Source organism: Chelonoidis abingdonii, chromosome 9 (genome assembly GCF_003597395.2).
Source record: "Chelonoidis abingdonii isolate Lonesome George chromosome 9, CheloAbing_2.0, whole genome shotgun sequence".
NCBI lineage: Eukaryota > Metazoa > Chordata > Testudines > Testudinidae > Chelonoidis > Chelonoidis abingdonii.
Genome location: NC_133777.1, coordinates 60,721,391 through 60,745,389, shown reverse-complemented (window position 1 = coordinate 60,745,389; position 23,999 = coordinate 60,721,391). Strand labels below are relative to the sequence as shown.

The following is a 23,999-nucleotide window of genomic DNA, read 5'->3' as shown; positions in this document are numbered from 1 at the left end:
GTTTAAATGTGATGTCACTACTGCTCCCATAGTGTGTATTAAAACTTTGTTCAAGCTCAGAATAGATCGTGTTCTTCTAGGTGACCAGAAAATGTCAAACCAGGTAAGACCTTTGGTTCATTTAGTCTAATATCCCTCTAAGATTAAGGGGTAACTAAATCCTGGTCCCACTGAAGTCAGTGGCAAAAATTCAGTGGAACCACAGTTTCACCCTAAAATCTTCCTATGTGTAATGCTTCCATACCTAGTCATGCAATTAATGGTGAAAATTATCCATCCAAGTTATTTGTGTACATCTTGGGAATGGGGGAGGATAGTCATAGATCTTCTCAATACATTAACAAATCTGAACCGACAACTAGGTGCTTCTTTAAGCTTCTTGACATGAATTTGAATTCAATGAATCAATTTCTTTATTAGAATAAATTTTTATTTACTGCTTCAGGATCTTTATTTGTGAATATTTTATATTTTAAAGTATGCAACAAATACTGCCACATTCAAATCTATACAGAATTACTGATATATCATTCCAAGTTTTACAAAACTGCATCTAGATTATCAGGATTTTGTATAAGTTACTTTTTATTTACATGTAATACTCAGCATTAAAGACCAATTTAAAGAAGAATAAAACAAAGTGGGATTTTAAATACCCCTTAAGACCTATTACATGTGTTACATAATTTACATGTCTTTATAGAGATGACCTACACTTTTGTTTTTGCATATTTAAAAGACAGTGACTGAATAAAAAATTGCTGGCCAAAGCTATGTACTGTAATTGCCTCGAGATCATACTGGTTAACAAAATGTTCAAATTAAAGCAAGCCAGGCATGTAACGTTATACATTTTTTCAGAATTCAGTTTGATAATCATTTTAACCAGCACTTGACACATATCAAAATATCCACATGTACAAAACACATCAAGCTAAGTTTATAAGAAGAGCTGACCTACCATAAATTACACATTATTGGCTATGACTTTGGTTATACTGTATTAACAAATTTGGTTTCTAGACTATCAGAGAAGAAATAAAAAATATAAAAATGCAGATATAGAAACTAGCATAACCTGTAAACATATTACAGGGCCAAATTCTGCTCCTGGATTCATATGCCCAATTCCCATTGATGTCAGTAAAGTTTGCACATATCAGATGGCTGAATTTGGCCCATAAAACCCTGTAAACATGTACTTACTGTTTTGTTGTGCAAGACTGCAAGAATGGATAACAAAGGCATTTAACTGTCAGTTTTAGTTAATACTCTGTGGTATTCAGACAAATTCTGTTTTAAGATTTATTTTGTTGCAAAAGACTGAACTGAAATATTATCCATTGTTAACATTTATCAAAAACGTGATGAAAACTCATGAAATCAATGATAGCATATGAATTCAGACAAAAAGAATATAATTTCTTATTACAATTCAGAAATATGCTACTCAAGCGTGTCTTATAAAAGTTCCTGGTTTTGTCAAACTGCATTTTAACAAAAGCAAGTCGAAACAGAATTCTTAAAAAAACCTTATATAGTCAGTTAATATTCTGCAAGCTGACGTGAGTAAGAAATGCAAATGCTTTCCAATGTTTTAGCCAATATACTAAACAATAAGGTGCTTTGGGCAGATCTGTCGTAAACAGCCTGAAGCAGCACAGAATAGGATATTGCATTATACTGAATTTCCTCAAACCGTTTAATCATTTCAGTTACTCTTCAGAAGAGCAGCAATGTTTCAAATGTACACTTGCAAACATTGTTTCACAGTTTTACTTTCAGTAGTTTAATGTAAGATAATCTGGCAAATACTGTAGAAGAGGTAATTGTTGAAAGACATTTTACTCTTTGAGGCATTGGTGGGGTTAAGCTACCCACTATACATTTTGTGGGCACTAATAAAATACGTATTACTGAAAATGGCAAAATGTTTTTAAGAGCGTTGGTGAATTTAACACTTATTTGTTTTACAAATTACACTATGAAAGTTCAATAGTCAAACAACTGAATGAACAGTAGGTTCCCTGGAAATATTAAATTGTTTGTAAACCCTTGAAAAGAAATCGCAGCACTGGAACAACATCGCATGTTAAATTCTGTGGCCTAATCAACCCCATCAAAACCCTGAGTATTTTCAATTGCTATGAGAAGTTTGTCCCATAAATCTTCAAATGACTCATATGGAGGCAAATCCAAGCGGTTAAAGCTGAAAAAAAGAAGAAAAAACTCTTAAGTCTTTTTGATGAAAGTTACTTCTCAACACATGAAAATCTACATAAGCGAAGAGAATATTTACCAGGTATGAGCTCTTGGCAGTTTTTCAGGGGTGCCCCACTGTTCAACCGTAAACAACTGTGGTCCATTTGAACCTACAGGAAGAAGAAGTAATACTTAGAGACTCACAGAATGGTTCTTTATGTTGATTAGCCCAGTTACCAAGTTGGATGAATAGCACTATAAGAACTCACCATACAACTCAGCAAATCCATTCATAGGTACACGGGATGTGCCAGTGACAAACTGAAGTAATCTTATTCGCTTCTCAGAATCCATCATTAACACTGCCTGTACAGGGCAATTATATTTAAGAGACTTAGTTGAAAGAGTTCAATTTTTTAATGTTACACTGGTTAGCAATTTCGTGATACACTATTTACTTGTTTTTCCTGCATCTTAAAGGTAGCCTAATTCTTGTTATTTTCTGTAATAAATACATCTTATTTCTCTGCATGCTTTTAAAAGCCATGAAGTCTACATATTTTGGTTGAATCTTTTTTCACCTTCAATTATTTAAGTAGCACAGTAACAGTAGGGTTACTGACTCAGAAGGCAGTTAAAATACTTCCCTCCCAGATTTGGCCCCTACTTTCTTTGACATTTGTTGATGTTATAAACAAGCAGACAGATTCCTGTAACTTAAACAAGAGTTTAGTAACTCTTTAGTGTAATTACACCAGATTAGCTACAGTGAATGTATTTAACCCCAGCAGCCTATACAGCTTTTCAAATAGGATACATATCAATACTGTATTATATACTTAAACATACATTTCTAGTTCTTATGTTCCCTACTTGTAGCTTTAATGTACAAATATTTACTTTTTTCTATTAAACAAATGATACACCTTTACAGCTGATGAACAGTTTTAAAAATGTAGATTTTTGCATAAATAGTTAGAGCTTGTTGTTACCTTCCAAAACCACTGTATAACTTGGTGATTTATGCTGTAGCCATTTTTGTATTTTGTATATAGCTTCCAGTCAGCCACATCCACATCTCCCAGTCCACACATTAGTAACTACACAAATGAGAAATACCAAAATGTAAGTCGTCAAAATATGGTTCCAACAGAATTTGTTTCCTGTTCTATGATACACTTACCTCTAGTTCATTTTCATCAAAAATTTTGATTAGATCTTGAGATATTAGTTCAAAAAACCCCTAAAATATAGAAAAAAATTCTGAAAACCAAGTTATATTTTAAACTGCCCCTTCCCCCTCCATTAAGAGTTAGATCTCCACGTTCCAAGAGCTACAGACAAGGCATTACATTAAATACAGCACTGTTTTCAAAACACACCTGGGCCACAATTTTGGGTCCCGCTAAGCTGTACTTCATGCAGATCCTGAGACGTCAGGTGCAAAGGTGGCTGTATGAAAACCTTCTGTTCCATCATTCCTGGAAACAGATTTGGCTTCCAATGCAAACTGAAACAGTTTCAGTGTTGTTCCAGCTACACTAGGCATGCTCATGCTGACATTACCACTTCTCTCCATTTTTGTCCATCAATACTTGTCAAGGCCATATATTTCTGGCTTGGGAAGCTGGCAAATAATTTCTCCCATTTCACAGAGGATACAATGAAGGATCTGGCAAGTTGCATACAGTCATTTCTGGCAGAGTCACAAATAGAACCCAAGTGTCTTACATGGGAGACCCAGAACCAGGAATAGAATCCAGGAATCTCAATTCTACTTCTGTTGGGTAAAAAGTTCTGCTCCCTTGTGCATATTCATTATGCTAGTCTAATTACATCAGACTATTTTCCACAAGACTCCTGCTTCATTCAATTAACAGGATAGAATGCGCTCAGTCAATGAGACAGCTGTTGAATATTTATGCCCAGTCAGTCAGTCTCATCCTTATTTACTGAAAACCATACCAACTTTGTAATAATGCAGGGCTTTAAATTTCCTCAGAGGGTACAGGGTGTTTTTTTGTTTTAAAAAAGAGCAGGCCGAATCTGAGAAGACCAGCTCATTCACCATCTCTCCCATTTACTACAGAGACTCATTCACAATCACAACATCCCTGTGGCAAATATAGTAATTTCCTACATATGGAAAAGTACATGTACATGCTTATTAGCCTATAAAACTGTTCAGCAGCTGGAAAGTCAACATCGTCTGACCAGCTAGCTCTTCATGGACCACCAATGGTTCCCAAACCAGTTTGGGAACCACTGGACTAGTGATTTACAGTGCCATTTGTATAAAGAGGAGAAAAATAAAGTTAAAGTCACTCAATTCCAGTAAACTTAATTTTATTTTTTTAAGTAACAAAAGTGTAAAGAATGATTTCAGAATTGGTAAAAAAATCACTTGTATTGCAACTAGGATTGTTCAGGATTGGACAAGAAGTCAATTTTTAGGCATGTGAAGGGAGATGTATAATGAAAAAGCTGATAGGTCTTAACAATAGTATCATTAAAATAATTCAGAGCTGAAATCATACATCAAATATCTGACCGCTCTGACTCTTTTACAGTCATAGCAATCCAGCCTCTGGAGCTTGATGCTGTGTTCCAAAATATTTTTCTTAATATTGGATAGGAAAGATTTAAAAAGGATACAATGTATTTAGAAATTAATACCTCTTTAAAAGCAGCCATCTGCTTCTGGACTCTGCTCACAAATCTCCACTGAATTACAAGACTGTAAAATAAAATTGAATATTTGAAGTACAAACAATGCACATACCACGTCAAGACTACAGCTTGCTTCAAGACAATCAGAAACTCAATGAAACAATACAAAGACCACCCTGTATTTAGAGAAACTGAAATGAGGTGAGGTATATTCCACAGACGGTCCTCCAACTACTTACTGAATGTAGTCCCGCTTGTTCTTGTTGGTGACAACTATTTCTGATCCACCACTTTTTAGCTCATGTTGATGGGTCTAAACAAGAAACATTCTTTTACACAAAGTATGTGCTCAACAGAATGCAAGTTTAAACATCAAGTATTTTTTTAGTTCAGTTAATTCTTCAAGAATCTGAAAACTATGATAGATAGCACCACTCTCTTATGCCACCTGAATAAATACCCTTTTTATATTACGCATACATACACAATTCAGCGGTGCCAGATTGCAATGTAGCAGCTCAGTTATCTGACTCAAGTACAGTAAATCACGAAGTTTGCACACAAGTTTTCAGTAATACTGTATATTTTTACTAACTTCACAATCTGCACTGAGCCAAACTTTTTCCTCAAGATTTCTTAGAAAAACACCTACAAAACAGTTACAGCATTTTTGGTGAGCAGTGCACTGACACACATCTGCTACGCAGTGGTTTATTGCTACCAGAACCTCAGTATACAGCCTGAGTTTTCAGACTGTTACACATCTAGATTTTTATTTTCCTGTCTTGCAATCCTAATTACTTTAAGGCCATGCACCCACAGAACCATAAAACCTACTATTATGCTTATATCTGGTTAACAATTATAAATTGGGATTTCTGTGGAAGACCAGTGGTAGATCCACATTACTTAAGTCTTGCACAGATTCCCTCCACTAACAAAGTTAGTTCCATATTTTTGCTTGTGTAACTCAAAGAAGTATGTTCACACTTGTCAAGGAAACCTACTTCTAACAGTATTTTTCAAAAATATCTCTGTTCATTTCCAGGACTTCTAGAACCATCACAAGGATGCAGTTTTCATTGAGACTTAAGTGACAGGACATTTTAGAATGTTTATTTTAATCTGCAGAAGCATTTACCACAACAGCTGTATTTAAAAAATGGTAGCTGCTGTTCAGTCAAAAGCACAATTTATTGTGTCAAAAGCTTTGTTGAAACAGCCATTTCCCAGGCATTTCTCAAATTATAACTACTTTAGCAAAACATTAAGTGAATATGTACCAGCCACAGCAACAAGCATGAGTGAACAGCCCAACACAATTCTGAAGTGAACGTGTATTTATCCTATTTTTAAATATTGTACAGAGAAACCCACTCAGTTCCACTGTACAAATGTTTTACTTTATATAAAGTAGAATAGCCAAAACATCAATATACAAACCTGTCCAAAGAGTTCTTCATCAACAATAAACCTAAGATCCAATTCTGCTGGATCATTTTCAAGAATCCATCTCAGAGAATTGTAATATTCACTATCCTAAGAATGAAAATATAAAAGACTTACTTGAAACAGACAGAGCATGTTCCATATTTACACCCAACCCAACTGAATAAAGACTGAGGTCTTCATTTAACTCACTGTAAACAGAGAAACTACTTATATTTGTCTGGTTAAGCCCACAGAGACAAATCACTTCCTTCAACATTGAAGACAGAAGAACTACATTTGAGTACTTCAAAAGTGAGGCACAACTCATTATTTTTTGGAAGGTGCACCTAATGATGCAGTGATCCAAACGAGTGAAATTTCAAAACAAACAAGAAAAATTTGGTTAAAGAATAAAGTATTTTTTATTCTGTTTTATGGGATACTCCCAACTTCCACATCTTTGCTGGAGCTGAGGAATCCCCCATTTTCTGTCATTCACTTTAATCAGCATCCTCACATGCCAAGAACAATGGATCGTACTTACTCTCTCCCCTTGCCAATTTCAGTGCCATTCCTTTTCCATCAGCAGGATGGGACATTGCCCACCACAAGTTACTCCCTCCCAATAAAGGTGGGTACTCTTGTTTAAAGTACTAATCATGGTGCGCATAGGGTGAAGGATTAGATAAACTCTAGTACTTCATCAAGGCACAAGATCAATTCATGTATAATTATATTCTCTAAAATATGAGTATGTTTGGGCTAATGCTTTGATTCTCCAGTCTTCAAGCAGGTGCTCCTGCTGCAGTACAACTTTTCAAATCTCTTGCAAAATAATATGAATCTTCAAGTTTGCTACGTGAGCTAAAAATCTGGAAACAGCAGATCAAGCCTGAGAATGTTAGATATTGCGGTCAGTATTTGGTCACTAGTCTTTCATTCTCAAAATGATCAAACTCTGGAAATTAGGCAGAACACACTTTATTAGATATTAAGCTATAGAATGGTTACTTACCTTACAGTGACCGTGGTTCAAGATTTGTCGTTGCCACATATTCCACTCTTGGTAAGCACATAGCCCATGAGAGTGAGATCAGATTCTTTTGAACAGAAGAGTCCAGGGGGTTGCCTAGGACCTAAGTACCTTCTCACTCACTGTAAATGAGGGCATAAAGGGTGTGGCAGCTGCAACCCTCACTCATTTACATCACCAATAAGCATCCAATAGGAGAAAGACTCCAATCAGTGGGGAAGGAGGACAAATCATGGAATCTGGGTAGACATCGCATCTCAAAGAACCATAGTTATTGTAAGGTAAAAGACGGTTACTCACCTTTGTAACTGTTGTTCTTCGAGATGTGTTGCTCATATCCATTCTAGTTAGGTGTGCGTGCGCTGCGTGCACGTTTGTCGGAAGATTTTTACCCTAGCAACATTCGGTGGGTTGGCTGGGCGCCCCCTGGAGTGGCGCCGCCATGGCGCCGGATATATACCCATCAACCCAACCGCCCCTCAGTTCCTTCTTGCCAGCTACTCCGACAATGGGGAAGGGGGGCAGGTTTGGAATGGATATGAGCAACACATCTCGAAGAACAACAGTTACAAAGGTGAGTAACCGTCTTTTCTTCTTCGAGGGATTGCTCATATCCATTCCAGTTAGGTGATTCCCAAGCCTTACCTAGGCGGTGGGGTCAGAGTGAGATGTGGCAGAATGCAAAACTGCTGAGCCAAATGCTGCATCATCTCAAGACTGTTGAACCAGAGCATAATGCGAAGCAAAGGTGTGGACCAAGGACCAGGTAGCTGCGCGACATATTTCCTGGATTGGTACGTGAGCCAGGAAGGCAGCAGATGAAGCCTGAGCCCTGGTAGAATGTGCGGTGAGATGGCCCGAGGGAACATGAGCCAAGTCATAGCAAGTGTGGATGCATGCCGTCACCCAAGCGGAGATCCTCTGGGAGGAGACAGGTAGTCCCTTCATTTGGTCTGCCACTGCAACAAAGAGTTGGGGCGATTTATGAAAGGGCTTCGTCCGTTCAATATAAAATGCGAGCGCCCTACGGACATCTAGGGAGTGCAATTGTTGTTTCCGTCCTGATGAGTGTGGTTCCGGGAAGAAGACCGGAAGGAACATGTCCTGATTGGTATGAAAGGCTGATACCTCTTTAGGGAGGAACGTTGGGGGTCACAACTCCACCTTGTCCTTGTGAAAGGCTGTATACGGTGGGTCCACCGTGAGCGCCCGAAGCTCGGAGACTTATCTGGCCGATGTAATGGCTACAAGGAAAATTGTCTTCCAGGACAGGTATAGCAGCGAGCAAGTTGCCAATGGCTCGAATGGTGGAGCCGTAAGTCTGTTTAAGACTAGGTTGAGGTCCCAGGTAGGGGCAGGGCGGTGTACTTGAGGGTATAGGCGTTCCAAGCCCTTAAGGAACCTGGAAACCATAGGGTGTGAAAACACGGAGCGGCCACTTTCTCCTGGGTGGAAGGTAGAAATGGCCGCCAAGTGCACCCTCAATGATGATACCGCTAGGCCCTTCTGTTTGAGAGACCAGAGGTAGTCCAGAATAGTGGGGATCGAGACCTCAATGGGAGTAACATTTTGTGGTTCGCACCAGCAGGAGAAATGCTTCCACTTGGCCAGATACGTAGACCAAGTGGAAGGTTTTCTGCTACCCAGGAGTACTTGTTGCACTGGGGCAGAGCAACGTAACTCTGACTGGGTTAACCACGCAGGAGCCATGCTGTGAGGTGAAGAGACTGCAGGTCTGGGTGGTGAAGCCTGCCGTGGTCCTGAGTTATGAGGTCTGGATGACGAAGCAAGGTGATTGGGTTGGCTATCGACAGGTCGAGCAACATGGTGTACCAGTGTTGCCTGGGCCACGCAGGGGCGACCATGATCAGGCGAGCTCTGTCCCTGCAGAGCTTTAATAGGACCTTGTGAACTAACGAGAATGGTGGAAAGGCATAAAGTAGATGGCTCTTCCATGGAATCAGGAAAGCGTCCGAGATCGAACGCTGGGAGAGACCTTGGAAGGAGCAGTACCTCTGGCATTTTCTGTTCTCGCGGGAAGCGAAGAGGTCTATGTGGGGAAATCCCCACTTCTAGAAGACAGAATGTATAATGTCTGGACGAATCGACCATGCGTGAGACAGGAAGGATCTGCTGAGTTGATCTGTCAGGGTGTTCTGAACTTCTGGGAGAAAGGACGCTACCAGGTCTATCGAGTGGGCTATGCAAAAGTCCCATAGTTGGATTGCCTCCCGACAAAAGGGGGGAGTATCGTGTCCCTCCCTGCTTGTTTATGTAGTACATGGCCGTTGTGTTGTCTGTAAAACACTAAGACACAACGGCCCCGCAGGTGTTGCTGCAACGCCTGGCGTGCCAGGTGGACTGCTCTTAGTTCTTGGACATTTATGTGTAATGCCAGCTCCTGAGACGACCAAAGGCCTCAGTGCGAAGATGTCCGAGGTGAACACCCCAGCTGAGAGATGACGCGTCCGTTGTCAGGGACATGGAGGGCTATGGCAGATGGAACGGCGGTCCTGCACACACCAGGGAGGGTGTCAGCCACCAGTCGAGGGAGCATAGGATGCTCGGGGGAATGATGACTACCATGTCTATGGCGTCCCTGCCTGGGCGGTAAACCGAGGAGAGCCAAGTTTGAAGGGGACACAGACGTAGTCTGACGTGCTTGGTCACGAACGTGCAGGCAGCCATGTGACCGAGGAGGCTGAGACAAGTGCGAGCCGAAGTTGTCAGGAAGTTTTGAAGGCTTTGTATGATTGATACTATTGCCTGAAATAGGGGTCATGGTAAACTGGCTCTTGCAAAATTGGAGTCCAGGATGGCCCCAATGAACTCTATTCTTTGTGTGGGCACTAGAGTAGATTTCTCTCGGTTGATCATCAGGCCTAGTCACATGAAGAGGTCCTTGACGACGCCCACATGACTGGTGACTTGGGCCTCGGAGGGCCCCCGAATGAGCCAATCGTCAAGGTACAGGAAGACATGTATTTGACGATGACGGAGGGAGGCAGCGACTACAGCCATGCATTTCGTGAATACCCAAGGGGCTGCAGAGAGGCTAAACGGAAGGACCGTAAACTGAAAATGCTGATGCTGAAATGCTGAAAACCAGAGGTACCGTCTGTGTGGAGGGTAAATGGAAATGTGGAAATATGCATCCTTCAGGTTGAGGGCGGCATACCAGTCTCCGGGATCCAAAGATGGGACGATTGTCCCCAGGGATACTATGCGGAACTTCAACTTTTTCAAGAACTTGTTCAGTCCTTGCAGGTCTAGGATAGGCTTGAGGCTTCCTTTTGCCTTGGGGATTAGGAAGTACTGGGAATAGAACCTCTTGCCCCTTAAGTCCTTCGGTACCTCCTCTATAGCTCCCATGGCAAGGAGTGTCCATACCTCTTGCAAGAGGAATTGCTCGTGAGAGGGGTCCCTGAAGAGGGACAAGGAGGGGGGTTGGGAGGGAGGGAGAGAAAGAAGCTGGAGGTGGTATCTGAATTCTACCATGCGTAGGACCCAAAGATCTGAGGTTAATTGGGTCCACGCAGGGAGGAAAGGGGAAAGGCGGTTGTAAAACTGAAAAGAATCCTGGGAGACAACTGGTAAACCGCCCTCGGGCGCACCTTCAAAAGTTCGGTTTGGATCCTGTTGTTGACTTGGAGGGACCGTTATTCTGACCCCCTTGAGGCCCAGACTGTCGTCTGCGGTTGCCTTGACCTTGTCTCCTGCCAAAGTCCTGTCTTGGTCTAGGCGGAGGGTAAGGGCGTTGAGGTTGGGTGAGGAAGGATCTTTGTTGAGTCTGTGGTGTATGCATCCCAAGTGAACGCATAATCACTCAATTATCTTTCAGACTCTGTAGCCTACGGTCCGTCTTCTTGGAGAGAAGACCCTGGCCATCGAATGGCAAGTCTTGGATAGTGTGCTGAAGTTCAGGTGGCAGGCCTGACACCTGAAGCCATGATATACGCCTTATGGTGATTCCAGAGGCCACAGTACTGGCTGCCGAATCAGCAGCGTCCAGCGAGGCCCGGAGAGAAGTTCTTGCCACTTTCTTTCCTTCCTCCAATAGTGCCTTAAATTCTTGGCGGGAGTCTTGTGGGATCAGCTCTGTGAATTCCCTTACCACCTCCCAGGTGTTGTAATTATAACTGCTAAGTAGGGTTTGCTGGTTTGCCACCCTGAGTTGGACACCCCCTGCGGAGTAGATTTTACGGCCCAACAAATCCATGCGCCTAGCCTCCTTAGATTCTGGGGCAGGGGCTTGCTGGCCATGGCGCTCCCATTCATTTACAGACTGTACGACCAGTGAGCAGGGTGCATGTATAAGTACTTGTACCCCTTAGAGGGCACCATTTACTTTCGTTCCACTCCTCTGGCCGTGGGCGGAATAGATGCCAGAGATTGCCAGATGGTATCTGCCTTAGCTTGAATTGATTGAATGAACGGTAAGGCCACTCGAGTTGGTGCATCCACTGACAGTACATCTACCACGGGGTCCTCAACTTCCGGAACCTCCTCCACCTGGAGGTTTATATTCAGGGTGACGCGTCTCAGGAGGTCCTGGTGTGCCCTGAGGTCAATTGGAGGTGGGCCCGATGAGGATGTCCCCGCTATCGCTTCATCCAGGGAAGAGGAAGATGAAAGACCCGGGACGAGTGGGTCCTGTATGGTCTCCTGATTATGGGGGACATCAGGGTTCGGTGGGACCTGAGGGTCCCATGCATGGATGGAAGCTTCCTCCGTACCTGCAGGAGGGGGGGCGGCTGACAGTGGCCTCTGGCACCCGGTGTTCCGATGGAATGGAGCGTGATGTCACTGCGGGTCCCCCTTGGGCTTGGTGATATGCCCAAGGTGTCCAGAAGGACCACTGATGAGGTGCCTGGTCTGGGCCGTGGGTCTCTTGGAAGACTCGGCTGTGAGTATCTGAATCACGGTCGTATGAGTGGGAGGCATTGTCTGCGTGTGATGACACTGATGTGTGGCGAGACGGCCATGGAGGAGCTGAAACCACTTGGGAAGGGTCTCTGCGTCTGGTTGATCCGTCTCCACACGGCACCAGAGAACGGTACAGGGCGCCATACCGGTACTGGGAATGAGACTGGGACCTGCGACCAGAGTGGTGCCAGGAGGTCGACCGGGACCTCGAAGCTCTACGTCGAGAGCGGCTGCAAGAGGTGCGACGCTGTGAACAGTGCCGGGAGCTGGATTGGTGCCGAGAGCATCGGGTCAGCGAGCGCGATCTCAAACAGTGCCGTGAGTATGACCGGTACCGAGATGGAGAGCGGTACTGGGACTGCGAGCGGCGTTGGGACCGGGATCGGTGACGGGACCGAGAAGGCCAGCGGGACCTAGATCGTGTCGGGTGCCTTTCAGTGGTGCCGAGCGAGGATGGTCTCAGCAGGGCAGCTTACCTACTGATTGGATAACCCGCACTGGCGGTTGAGGCAGTGCAGGGTCTGTCAGGGCAATCAGCTCCCTTGCCATAGAGAATGCCTCCGGCATGGAGGGAACAATAAGCTCAACCATGGCGTGTGCCGGGGAACTGTCAGGCATTGGACTCAACGGCTCTTGCGAGGCTAGAATCAACGGCGCTGAAGTTGTCGGTGCCGTGGCAGTTGTCGGTGCCGGGTGGTCCAACTTCGGTGGGTGCTCTGACTGTGACGTAGGCACGGTCGTCGCAGGAGTCTTGTGCCCCTTGACCCAAGGGTAGACAGAGCGGTGCTGGACAGGCTTCTGGGCCGGCGACAGTTGGTGCCGAGGGGCCTTCGCGGTACCGATGCGCTCCGGTGCTGAAGATGCACTTCTCCCCGGTGCAGACTGTCCGGCGCTTGGTGCTGAGGGCGGAGGAGTAAGGGGTGCTCCATCAGGAGCTGTTTGAGACGAAAGTCCCGCTCCTTTTTCGTCCACAGCTCGAAGGCCTTGCAGATGCGGCACTTGTCTGCGAGGTGGGATTCCCCCAGGCACTTAAGGCAGGAGTTGTGAGGATCTCCTGTCGGCATCGGCTTACGACAAGCCGAGCAGGGTTTGAAACCCGGTGACCCGGGCATGGGCCCTGGCACTGGGTGAGGGGAAAGGGCTAATCCCCAACCCCTCTTAACTATACACAATAACTACGTTAAAGAACTAATAAAACTAAGTAGAAATATAGAAAATTGAACTATACACACAATAACGAAGAAAAAACTACAAGAAGCTAGGGAGATGGAGATCAGCTAAGCCGCGCCCCACTGTTCCAACGACTGACACGGGCAGTAAGAAGGAACTGAGGGGCGGTTGGGTCGGCAGGGGGTATATATCTGGCGCCATGGCAGTGTCACTCCAGGGGGCGCCAGCCGACCCACTGAGTGTTGCTAGGGTAAAAATCTTCCGACAAACGTGCACGCAGCGCGCGCACACCTAACTGGAATGGATATGAGCAATCACTCAAAGAAGAAATAACAGTTCTCTCTCATTCTCTGAAAGACTGTGTACCCATTCCACTGTTGGCAAGTAACAAACAATTGCCACAGCACTACATGGGGAAGTGGTGGTCTACTTATAGACCGTAGAACAGCCTTACTAAAACCAGCATCTGAACTGGAAGCTTGGTTGGGTGGTTTGGTAATGACCTCCCATTGCTTCTCAATGAAAGGAGAATCTGGTCCCCAGTCCCACAGAAAGGTCTTGGTACCATGTATAGTAGTGGTGCTGACCTAGACAGTAGGTAGTCTACGCTGAGGAAAGGGGTCTTAGTATGGGAGTGCTCAATGCCATGACTCCCAGTGCTTAAGTGGATGGTGCTGGCAATGTTAGTACCACTATATTTGGCACCAAGACTCTTCCTATAGATTTCGGCGTCAATGTTCTTGGAATAGGAAAGGACAGCTGATATCAACTTGGATTTGCATGCCAAGGGATTGGTATGGGACTCCACCTTAAAACTTCTGGAGGATGGAGCCTTAGGAGAGGCTTTCTGTCACCAGCTCAGGAGGAGAGGGTGGGAATCAGAGCCTGCTGTGATCCTGGCAGTGGGCACAGGTACAGACCCAAGACACACTGCTATTCAAAAGAACCCAATTTCACATGCATGAAGTGCATACACACGAAGAATGGAATCTGTGCAGATGAACACTCAGAGAAAAAACAGACATTAAAGTTTAAAATAGAAGTCCTGAAATATCTTCAGTGCTGATAGAACATAAGATTGTGTACAAAACACATCATCACAATGTTGTGACCTTACATTTTAGCCTTTTCTGGAGTATTCTTCTCTCCTATATTGCTAGGCGTAACTATGAAGGGTCTGAGAACGTAAAGCATTCAGAGCACGCAATAGTGCAAAAAAAGATGGAATCCCATAAAGGGTGAAATTTTAAGGCAAGACCTTTGTTACTGTCGGAACAAAAAGATTCCAGATACATGATACTGCCAATGGTCTATTTATATTACTATTCTGTGTATATTAACTGTATATATTACAGAAAAGAATAGTGACACTGAATAGCGTATTCTAAACAGAATACTCTAAAACAACTGTTCTAGATGGGACCCATGAACAATCCAGATGCTGTTACTGGAAAAATATTTTCCATAATGTGGCATCTAGTTTCCAAAGATGGAAGCCAAAGAGGTGAAAATTTAATGTAAGACCTTTATTACTATGGGAACAAAAACTGTAATAAAAGACAACACTTTGCATTTATGATATTTATTCTGAGCATCTCAGAATACTTTGTATTAATTAAGCTACCCAATATCCTGGTGTGGAAGGTATATACTGCTTTTGATAATCATACGTCAGAAAATAAAGTAGTGAACTAGGAATAAGACAGGAAACCCAACTCTTGGTCCTTTGTGATAAGACATTAAACCACATTGCTGTCCTAGAAATAATTTAAGTGAACATCACAGATGGTTTAAAGTTTCCAAGTGAGCTTAAATGACTTAGTAGTTTACATCCCAGTGACTTTTTGTGGGCCTCAGGCTTCTAAGCCACTTCAACATCTATGAAAATTTTACATGTATTTTGTTTTAAGAAGCGAGGAGCTAAGGATTCAAAGTGTACATTTGTATTTAGTATTCAAAAACTTTTTGTGTAAAGATTAAAACTTAACATGCATGATGGCAGCAGAATTTACATACCACAGATTCCATATCATGAAGCGTTATTGGTTTTTGAAGCATCATCTTGTAAAAAGGTCGAATAAAAAAGCCTCAAAAGAGTAAAAAGAGTATTCAAGTTAGATAAATCAAATTCAAAAACACAATATTGATCTGCATACTGTATTATGCAGAATAAATACTAACCATCCAGCAGCTTGCCATGGTAAACAGCCATTCCAGCTACACGTCCTATAAACTTGAAGTACGAGAGATGATCTTCATTGCACAATCCAGAGTTTGGATTGATCTGCAGAGTGTAGTTATCCCTAAGAGGAAGAAAACACCATTTGCAAAATTTTGCATGAACAATTACCACAGCTAATGATTTGAAAGAAATCTTAGTATCGCTCATAAAAACACGTGGTTTATAGAGTTACTAATTTAATATTAAAGCATGTTAAGTGCAGGCAACTGTAAATTTAGTAGGACTGAAGTTTCAAAACACCGACAGAAACCATCAGTGAAGTCACTGCCCCACTGAAGAAAACGGTAAAACTATTTTAATGGGATCAGGGTTTCACTGTGTTTTGTTTGTTACCGTTAAATCCCTCTTATTTTACAAATTTGTTCAGCCATTTCTGTAAAGTGAGAATGGACACAAGCATTAATTCAAGAAGAAATGTTATTGTGTTTGTTCTAAATATATAGCCAATCATGAATGTTATAAAGAATTATAGGAACAGAGACATTGGCTGCAAACTGACACTTGTCAGTACAAAGACTATGACAGTTCCTTTCAGACTAACAGTAAAATATAGGACTATGGTTTCTGGGACAACACAATATTCTCTTGCTGAGCCAACAGTAGTATATACCAAAACTTGCTTAAAATTATAACAACATTTGCAGCATTTAAGTTCATGCTGGAGATTAAACTGAAGCTACTTCCCCCAACCTGTATTTTCCTTTTTACTTACGTGGCAGAATATTCAAACAATCCATAATAGGGATTAAACATTTCTTTAGAGAGAAGGAAGAACCATTCTCTGGCCACTCCTCCATAATCTAAGCCTTTTTCACCATCAAACTCAATCCAGAGTCTTGCTTTAAGGAAATCTGCTCTCTTTACAGCTATAATTCTTCTGTAAGAATCTTCAAGGATTGTTGTACGGTGAAGTTTCATTTCAAATCTGTTCGGAATATCACTCTGAAAAGGAATAGGAAAAATAGGAGAACTGAATAATCAACACTGCACTTGGTCTGACTCCTGAATAATAGTGGTCATGGAGTCACTCCCAATAATTTCTGCTATCAAGCCCATAACTTCTGTTTGAGCTGCACAATATCTTTTAGACAGACATCCAACCTTGATTTAAAATAAATAGTGGAGAATCCACCATATCCCTAGGTAAGTTGCTCCAATGGTTAGTTACCCTCATAGTTTAAATCAAGTGCCTTCCCCCTAATCTGAGCTGTTTAGTTGCATCTTCCATTATGCCTTTTTGTGCTAAACAATTATCTACTATCAAAAATCTCTTCTCGGTGTCATGACGAATACAGGTAATGATATGCCTAGTATGGCTATCAAACCAAGTGCCCTGATGCCAGATGGCACCCTAGCACCAAAATTTTCACTTTATGTTTTTTCAGTTTTCAACAGATCACATACAATAAGTTCAGTCATTTTCAATGCAGTCCCTACCTTAAGGCTTGTCTACACAGTGTGGTAAAGTGCACTAGAGGGATGTGAATTTTAAAATGTACCAAAATGTTGCACATTAACTGGGCCATGTAGTCCCTGATGGCACAAACTAAAAGTTCTCAAGTGCACGTTAACATATTCCAGTATCAACATCCCTCTAGTCCATATTGCTGAACCGTGTGGACAAGCCCGTAATCCACATTTACAAAGATGGAGCAGGTAGGGATGGGGGAGATCATGACCACCAGGGACCTAGTTATGGCTCCTTGATTCTCAGAGAGACTCTGCACTACCCAGACTTCCTGTATTGGCTATAATAGCCTCAGGAATGCTCTTATGTTAGTTTAGAGTTATCAGAACACAGCCTGCTACAGCCATACTTCCTCCCCCCATCCCTCCCTGACATGCTCTTTATGCTAGTGTCAAGAGGGAGAGGTCAAGCACATTGGGTTTATGCCATCTGAAAGCTCCCGATGGGGAAAACTGTCAGCTGCCTGATCTGGCTGCTTTCCAACCCTCATATGTTGCTCTTGCAATGGAGTAAGCATTGGAAAATCTGGCCTATTGAGTTTATATTGAGAGGTTTCTCATGGTTTTGTATGGTATTAGTAGACCACTAACCTGCTTCTTCAACTTCTTTCTGAAGAATTCATACTTTCGTTTATAATCCCTGGAATAAGGCACAGCCTTCGAACAAACAAGTAAAAAGATACTTCATTACTAAAAAAAAAAAAATGTTTTAAAACTGAAATCCTGTCTGAAATTGTAATTTGTAATTAGCATTGCTGACAGTTTTATCTGTCATATTAAGTATCACAGCTAGGAAATTAGTTTCCTTTTGGAACAGAAATAAATTTCTTTTAAAGAAAAAGTTTCATCTTCTGCAAGCTTATGTTAGGTCAAAGATTAAATTCATTTTATTCTGCACAGCACAGCTAAATATACCACAAACAGAGTTGTCAGTAACTTCAAAAATATTGCTTTCTCTATTGAGAAAATTCTCTGCTTTTCAAATGGACTCAATGTTTCTTCTTCATTTAAAGATTACTTCTAAGGGATAACAGATCTAGAAATACAGATATTTCATTTTCAGATATGCCTTCTCAAGTCTGTTACTTTCAAGCACTACAGAAATCAGGCATTCGAGACTGAATATTTGAGAACAGTGGTAAAATTTCATTTAACTTCTGTTAATATTTTTTTCAAAAATATAAAAAATCTCTATAAAAAGTCTTACTGGTCCGGTTATTGCTACATTCTGCAATCGAGGATCTTCCCATTGCGTTTTTTTTGTATCTGCAAGACATTTAAGTTAGTGTCACTAATTTAGATCTGATTCAGTAATGAATTACATAACTTACAAGGAGATACTATATTGTACATACTGTGGTTTATGTAGAATATTCTTCCATCTGTGTGAGTTCTCTCTTCCCATCCTGGCTATAAGAAGAGTAATCTTTTAATACTAATTCTTCTATATCCTGTCTACAACAAATGCTAACAATTTAATCAAGATAGTAGGTGAATTGCAGTATTTGTATATTATATCAAGTTATAATTACTGAAGTCTCAGCAATGTGATTCAAAATTTGAGTGTTGGCTATATACTTTATATTAAATATATTAAAAGTGTATCATAACTTTGTTTGCACTAACCTAGTTTAAATATTTAAATTAGATCAGCCTCAGAACAAAAAAACACACAATTTCACTTACTGGCAAGGGGCCTAAATCTACAGGATCTAGAGATGTCTTTTTCCTCAGATGAGCTGGAATTTTCAATCTTGGATCTTCCTTTGAAAACATAATAAAACACTTCTTAACAGAGAGAAAAGGATTAATGCTACTTTAATGCTTTCCTGATTTTGTAATGACCAAGACAGACTACTCTTACTCAGAGCTAGACAATTAATACACATTCCCTAGCCAAACTAGCGTCACAGGAATTTTCAGTTTTCCAGTTCCTTATGGTCACCTTTAAGTTTCCAGGCTTATCTAAATTCTCATCTTATTAGCAACAATATTCATGAATCCAATTTTGTTTAAGAGCAATTGAATCAGGTTAACCATTCCACAAAATGTCTTTGGAACACCTTGATTCTCTGAGTGAAATTCTTCCGCAACCAAGAAGAGACTACTCTTCATTTTGAATCTACTACCTAAACCTGAATGTTTCTCTACCACCTGAAAAGAGCCCTAACTCGTTGTTTGGAAAGTTTTGGATCTTCAAATATTTAAACTATTCACTAAGAGCTGCTTCACTAAGATCATCTGTACTGCAGGCTGTAGTTTTAAAAATTCATGGATACCCTACACAACCTGAATTGTATACATGAGGTATGTTCACGGTAGTAAGATTTACAGCTGTGCACATTAGCTACACCACACTAACTCCCCACATGGACAGTCTTACTGAGCAGTAAGAATCCCTTTGTGCAAGTTAATTTAATGCACTCTGGAAGTGTATTAGCTAAACTACTCTTAGGTTGACCTAAGGACCTGCTGCAAGATTATGCAACTCCAGCTATGTGAATAACATAGCTGGAGTCGATGTAGCTTAGGTTGACGTACTGCCGTGTCTACACCAGGCTGGGTCGACGGGAGAAACTCTCCCATCCACCTACCTTATACTTCTTGTTTCGGTGGAATACAGGAGTCTATGGGAGAGCAATTGGCGGTCGATTCAGCAGGTTTTCACTAGAGCCACTACACTGACCCCCAGTGGATCGATTGCCACAGCACCGATCCACGGTAAGTGTAGACATGTCCTTAGTACACAGTAAGAGTACCTACATGGCAAGTTAGTGTAGCGAGTGTGCTTTAAATTTACACTCTAGCTCCCTGAGTGCTAGCCTGCCCACGCAGACAAGCCTGAAGTTTACAAAGGTGTTTTCCACTAACAGCACATGCCTGCAACCACCTCCAACAGTCTTACAGAACTGCTGACGGATAGTCATCTGCCAAAATATAGGGGTTTCGCAGCTGCAAGACAGAGTGCTTCAATCAATTTCTTCTTAGCATGTGTGTTCAACTACATACATCAGCCTTGATTACCAAGGAGGTGGAAGCTTGCTGGGAATGGAAGGATAAGAGGGGGAGCTATTGAAACTTGGTTGGGGGCAGCTGGTGGGGGAGGAAGAGAAATAGTCAGCTCCCAGCTCGGAAGAGGTATTCCCAGCAGTTCCTATTGTCATTCCTACAGCAGTTCTTTGGTGTACTGTGGTTCCCCATCCCTTCAGGCAGCTGGTGCCCTATGTGTTGATGCCCCATTACTCCCATCTAGCCCTGATGGCTGGGCACATGCTCCTGCCCCTCCTTCGGGCCGAGTGTCTCCATTGGGACCCCTGATGGCTGGAAGGAGGGAAGAGGAGAGTCGCTCCTACCCACTCTGTGGCAGACAGCCTGACCTTGTGCACTGCAGCACGAGCTCCTCCCTCTGGATCCCTCTGGATCCCTCTCCCACCTCCACCTTCTTGAGTGTGGAAACAGAGTTCTGCTCTTGACTCCATGAGATATTGTGGAGGCAGAAAATATTAGGGGGACAGAAACATACAATTAGCTTTCCCCAATATTTCCATTGCAGCGGCACTAGCCCCTTCCTGTCCCCTGATTTCGCCATCCCTGATATGTCCTACAGAGCCCTCTTACCTCCTTGCTGATCCAATGATAGAAGTTGACAGTATACCACCTCTTGCATGAGGTCGGAAGATAAATACTACAAATAGGATACCGGCACTAGTTTGATTCATACAACTAACACATTAAATCTACAATAGGATAACCCTACTTTGAAAAAAGATATGCGATGAAATCCTGACCCCAGTTTAGTCAGTGGCAAAATGCCCATTGACTTTAATGGGGCCAGGATTTGACTTTAGGCAATTACTTTTGAATTGAAAGCAAGTTACCCATGTAGTAGTTTTGGTATTGTGGTCAATAAAGAATGGTCTCCCATTTGGTGCATGTCGGACTTCCCAGCCTTTAGGGAGAAATCCTTGCTCTACTTCAGGTTGTTGATTAGAAGACTGTTCTGATGAATCACTTGATGTTTGTGGTTGACGTCCTGTTGGAGTACTTTGGACAGTTGATAGTTGACTTGTTTCTATTGTAGTCTATCATATTAGATAAGAAAAATAAAGTTATGTACATTTTGGACTGAACACAAAGCCAGTGTAATATAAAAAATTCATGTTAAAAGCTGAAAATAGCAAGGGTTTTTGGAGATGTGAATGGAGTGGTCCTAATACGTTTACTGTAAAGAGACACCTTCGTACCCAGGCAAGTTAAATATAGTTACTCTGAGTTTTTCCATTATTTTTGTTATTCCAGAGAGTGTTCCTCAACCCTTTTATTATTCAAACATATTTCGTTAAAATAGGTTTCTCCCAAATAATTCTCTCCTGTTACTAAATTCATGTAATTCACTCAATACTCAATTCAGTCTGATGACATAATCAAGTAATTGACTGATGTGATAGCTACAGGAGTATGATCTCATTGCAGGCATGTCAAAATTAGATAAAAATGCCAATGGTACATTTAAACCCTCAAGTGAACATAGTGAATTCCTATTAATATAAACTACTTTTGTTTCCCTGTTGTTCCCAGTGATAGAGTCCCTCTTATTCTCACAAGAGATGCAGTATTATCTCTGAAGCAGTATGACAATCAACACTAACAGAGTATTTACACTATTTCCAATGAGAAATTTAAGATATACAACGCCTTTGCTTAGAACAGAGTGTTGAAAAGTTTACTCCAAATCCAGCTCCAAATGCAACTTTCTATTGTCAGTTTATGTTTAATTGCTGTAGTTGTACTGAGGCTGACTCTCTTCAAATTGTCACGAGGGGGAGCAGCTTACTCTAAATTGGTCTTTCATGTATCATGTTATGTAGACTGGGACTCCCTTCCCACTGGTAGGTAAGAAAGCTATTTTAAAACCTTGGAGATCAACATACTTCTTCCTACTGCAGTACCTGTCTCTTTGATTGGTGGTGACTTTTTCATAAGGTAACTACTACACACTACACAGATTTGCTCAAACCGAGTATCAGCAAAACTGAGTGATAGCCACTGATTAAGGTCTCAAAGTTTACTGCAGTCTTAAAGGCCTCGCAATACTAAGACGTTTCAGGGCCCATTTATACAACTTGTATTGCTTAATGCATGAGGTTCTATACATTAAAATGCATTTGATAAATGTGGACATTTACATAAAACAGAATAGTTTGCAGTACAGTCAGATATTCAGATTCTCCATGTAAAAATTTAAGGGAATAAGAATTTCCTTAAAAAGTTCTTGAAGCAGGACTAGAGGAGAGTTGAGGAACAAAGGGTTGTTCTGGAGTATTGAAAAAAATAATGTGCAATACAGCAATAATAAAGAGAACTGGTTTAACATATGAAAAATACCAGCTCTCTACCCTCACATATTGACCACTAGTCTTTAACATGGTTTACATATTTCAGACTTTGGTTTCACCGAATGGGTCTCTACACAAGTTCCATCATTGTGTAGTGTATTCAAAAAGATTATTTGATTTGAAGTAGCTATTCAGTATCTTTTAATTCCAGGATATATGAATGAAACAATGGAGAGAACTAAAAAATACCTGCACAACAGGTTTTACCCAGGTAGTCGTTCTGGAATTGTGATCTATATAATATGACCTTCCTTTTTCATCTTGCCTTTCTTCCCAGCCTGGAGGTAATCCAGATGAAGTAGAAAGTAACTAAAATTAAAGAGGAAAATATTACTGTAGGAAATTACTGACTAGCAAATAAGCTTCATCCATCAGATTTCCCCAAATCAGAAGTCACACAGGGAAAGTTTTTAGTTGTTTAAATAGTGGGTAAAACACAGTAAAGATGTTTAAATCCATATTGGATAACATGAAACCATAGAAGCCAACCACATCCTTTTCACTCAAAACAACCATCTGAGTTGATGGAAAATATGTTTAAAGAAAATCTCTTTCGGTTTGGCTGTTTTAGCCTAGAATTTATGGCTGTTAAGTTACTACGAAGCTGCAATGGAGTATGGGAGCACAATGCAAAAATGCTAGAATTATATTGTTGATAAAGCAAGATGATTTATTTTAAAAAAAAACAAAACAACTCTCACATCTACATGTTAAAATTCTTCCCTCCTCCAGGCTACAACCCTACATTAAATCCATCATTAAACTAAAAATGTGAACTTGGAAGATGGAAGCCGTATGTTGGGACTCCAATCTTGCAAGCCCCACAATTTGATTTTGTCAGGATAGCTGCCAGAAGCTGAAGGTCAAATCTCACCTGTGTTTCAATAGTTTACCCATGGTAAAAAAATTCTTTCACAAGTAGTGAATTTTCAGATTCCTATGCTCTACAAAATCGTGTGGTTTTTGGAATATAACCTACCACAGGAAGTGCAGGCTGTTCCTCAACTCTGTATGTTTGCAGGCTACCTCTTCTGCTGGAATGGTTCTTGAAATTATGAAAGAGAACTGTAAATCACTTATGATGGTTGCTTTTTTGATGCTACCGAGCAATGTAATGATAATGCAACAAAGAAAATATTCAGTTTTCATTCAAGATACCTCATTTTTTCAGCAAAGGAATGTTTATTTAAAATATTGTAAGAGGTATTAACCATCTGCTCATGGAGTCTATTACTACTTGCACTTCTGTTTAGAACCTAGTGAAGCTAACGCCATTTGCAAATGACTATGAATTGATATACAGGCATTAAGATACTAGAATTGTTACCATTCAGTCACATTAAGTATTTAATTTATAAAATACAGTTGAGCCTGAGGACACAGCTATTACAAAATTGCTATTGTTTCCTGTAACTAGACTCATGCTTCTGACGTTAGGGATCCCAAAATTTACCACCAGACA

General features: G+C 41.3%; 1 protein-coding gene across 7 annotated transcripts in view; it reads right to left on the bottom strand.

The window, feature by feature from the left end:
- Positions 1–408: 408 nt before the first annotated feature.
- The window catches only part of NEDD4 (NEDD4 E3 ubiquitin protein ligase), a 111,928-nt gene continuing 88,337 nt past the window's right edge, over positions 409–23,999 (bottom strand). For 4 of the 7 annotated variants that reach the window (XM_032777638.2, XM_032777639.2, XM_032777635.2 and 1 more), the window contains 18 exons: positions 23,517–23,582; positions 22,727–22,846; positions 21,020–21,223; positions 18,828–18,905; positions 18,497–18,551; positions 18,349–18,407; positions 17,733–17,798; positions 16,387–16,616; positions 15,614–15,735; positions 15,449–15,519; positions 6,316–6,411; positions 5,112–5,185; positions 4,879–4,939; positions 3,386–3,445; positions 3,195–3,302; positions 2,472–2,568; positions 2,300–2,372; positions 409–2,209 (listed from right to left, as the gene is read on the bottom strand). In XM_032777638.2, the coding sequence (XP_032633529.1) occupies positions 2,107–2,209; positions 2,300–2,372; positions 2,472–2,568; positions 3,195–3,302; positions 3,386–3,445; positions 4,879–4,939; positions 5,112–5,185; positions 6,316–6,411; positions 15,449–15,519; positions 15,614–15,735; positions 16,387–16,616; positions 17,733–17,798; positions 18,349–18,407; positions 18,497–18,551; positions 18,828–18,905; positions 21,020–21,223; positions 22,727–22,846; positions 23,517–23,582 (1,743 nt within the window). In that variant the 3' untranslated portion in view covers positions 409–2,106. The other 3 variants (XM_032777636.2, XM_075069595.1, XM_075069594.1) reach the window with 3 other exon arrangements.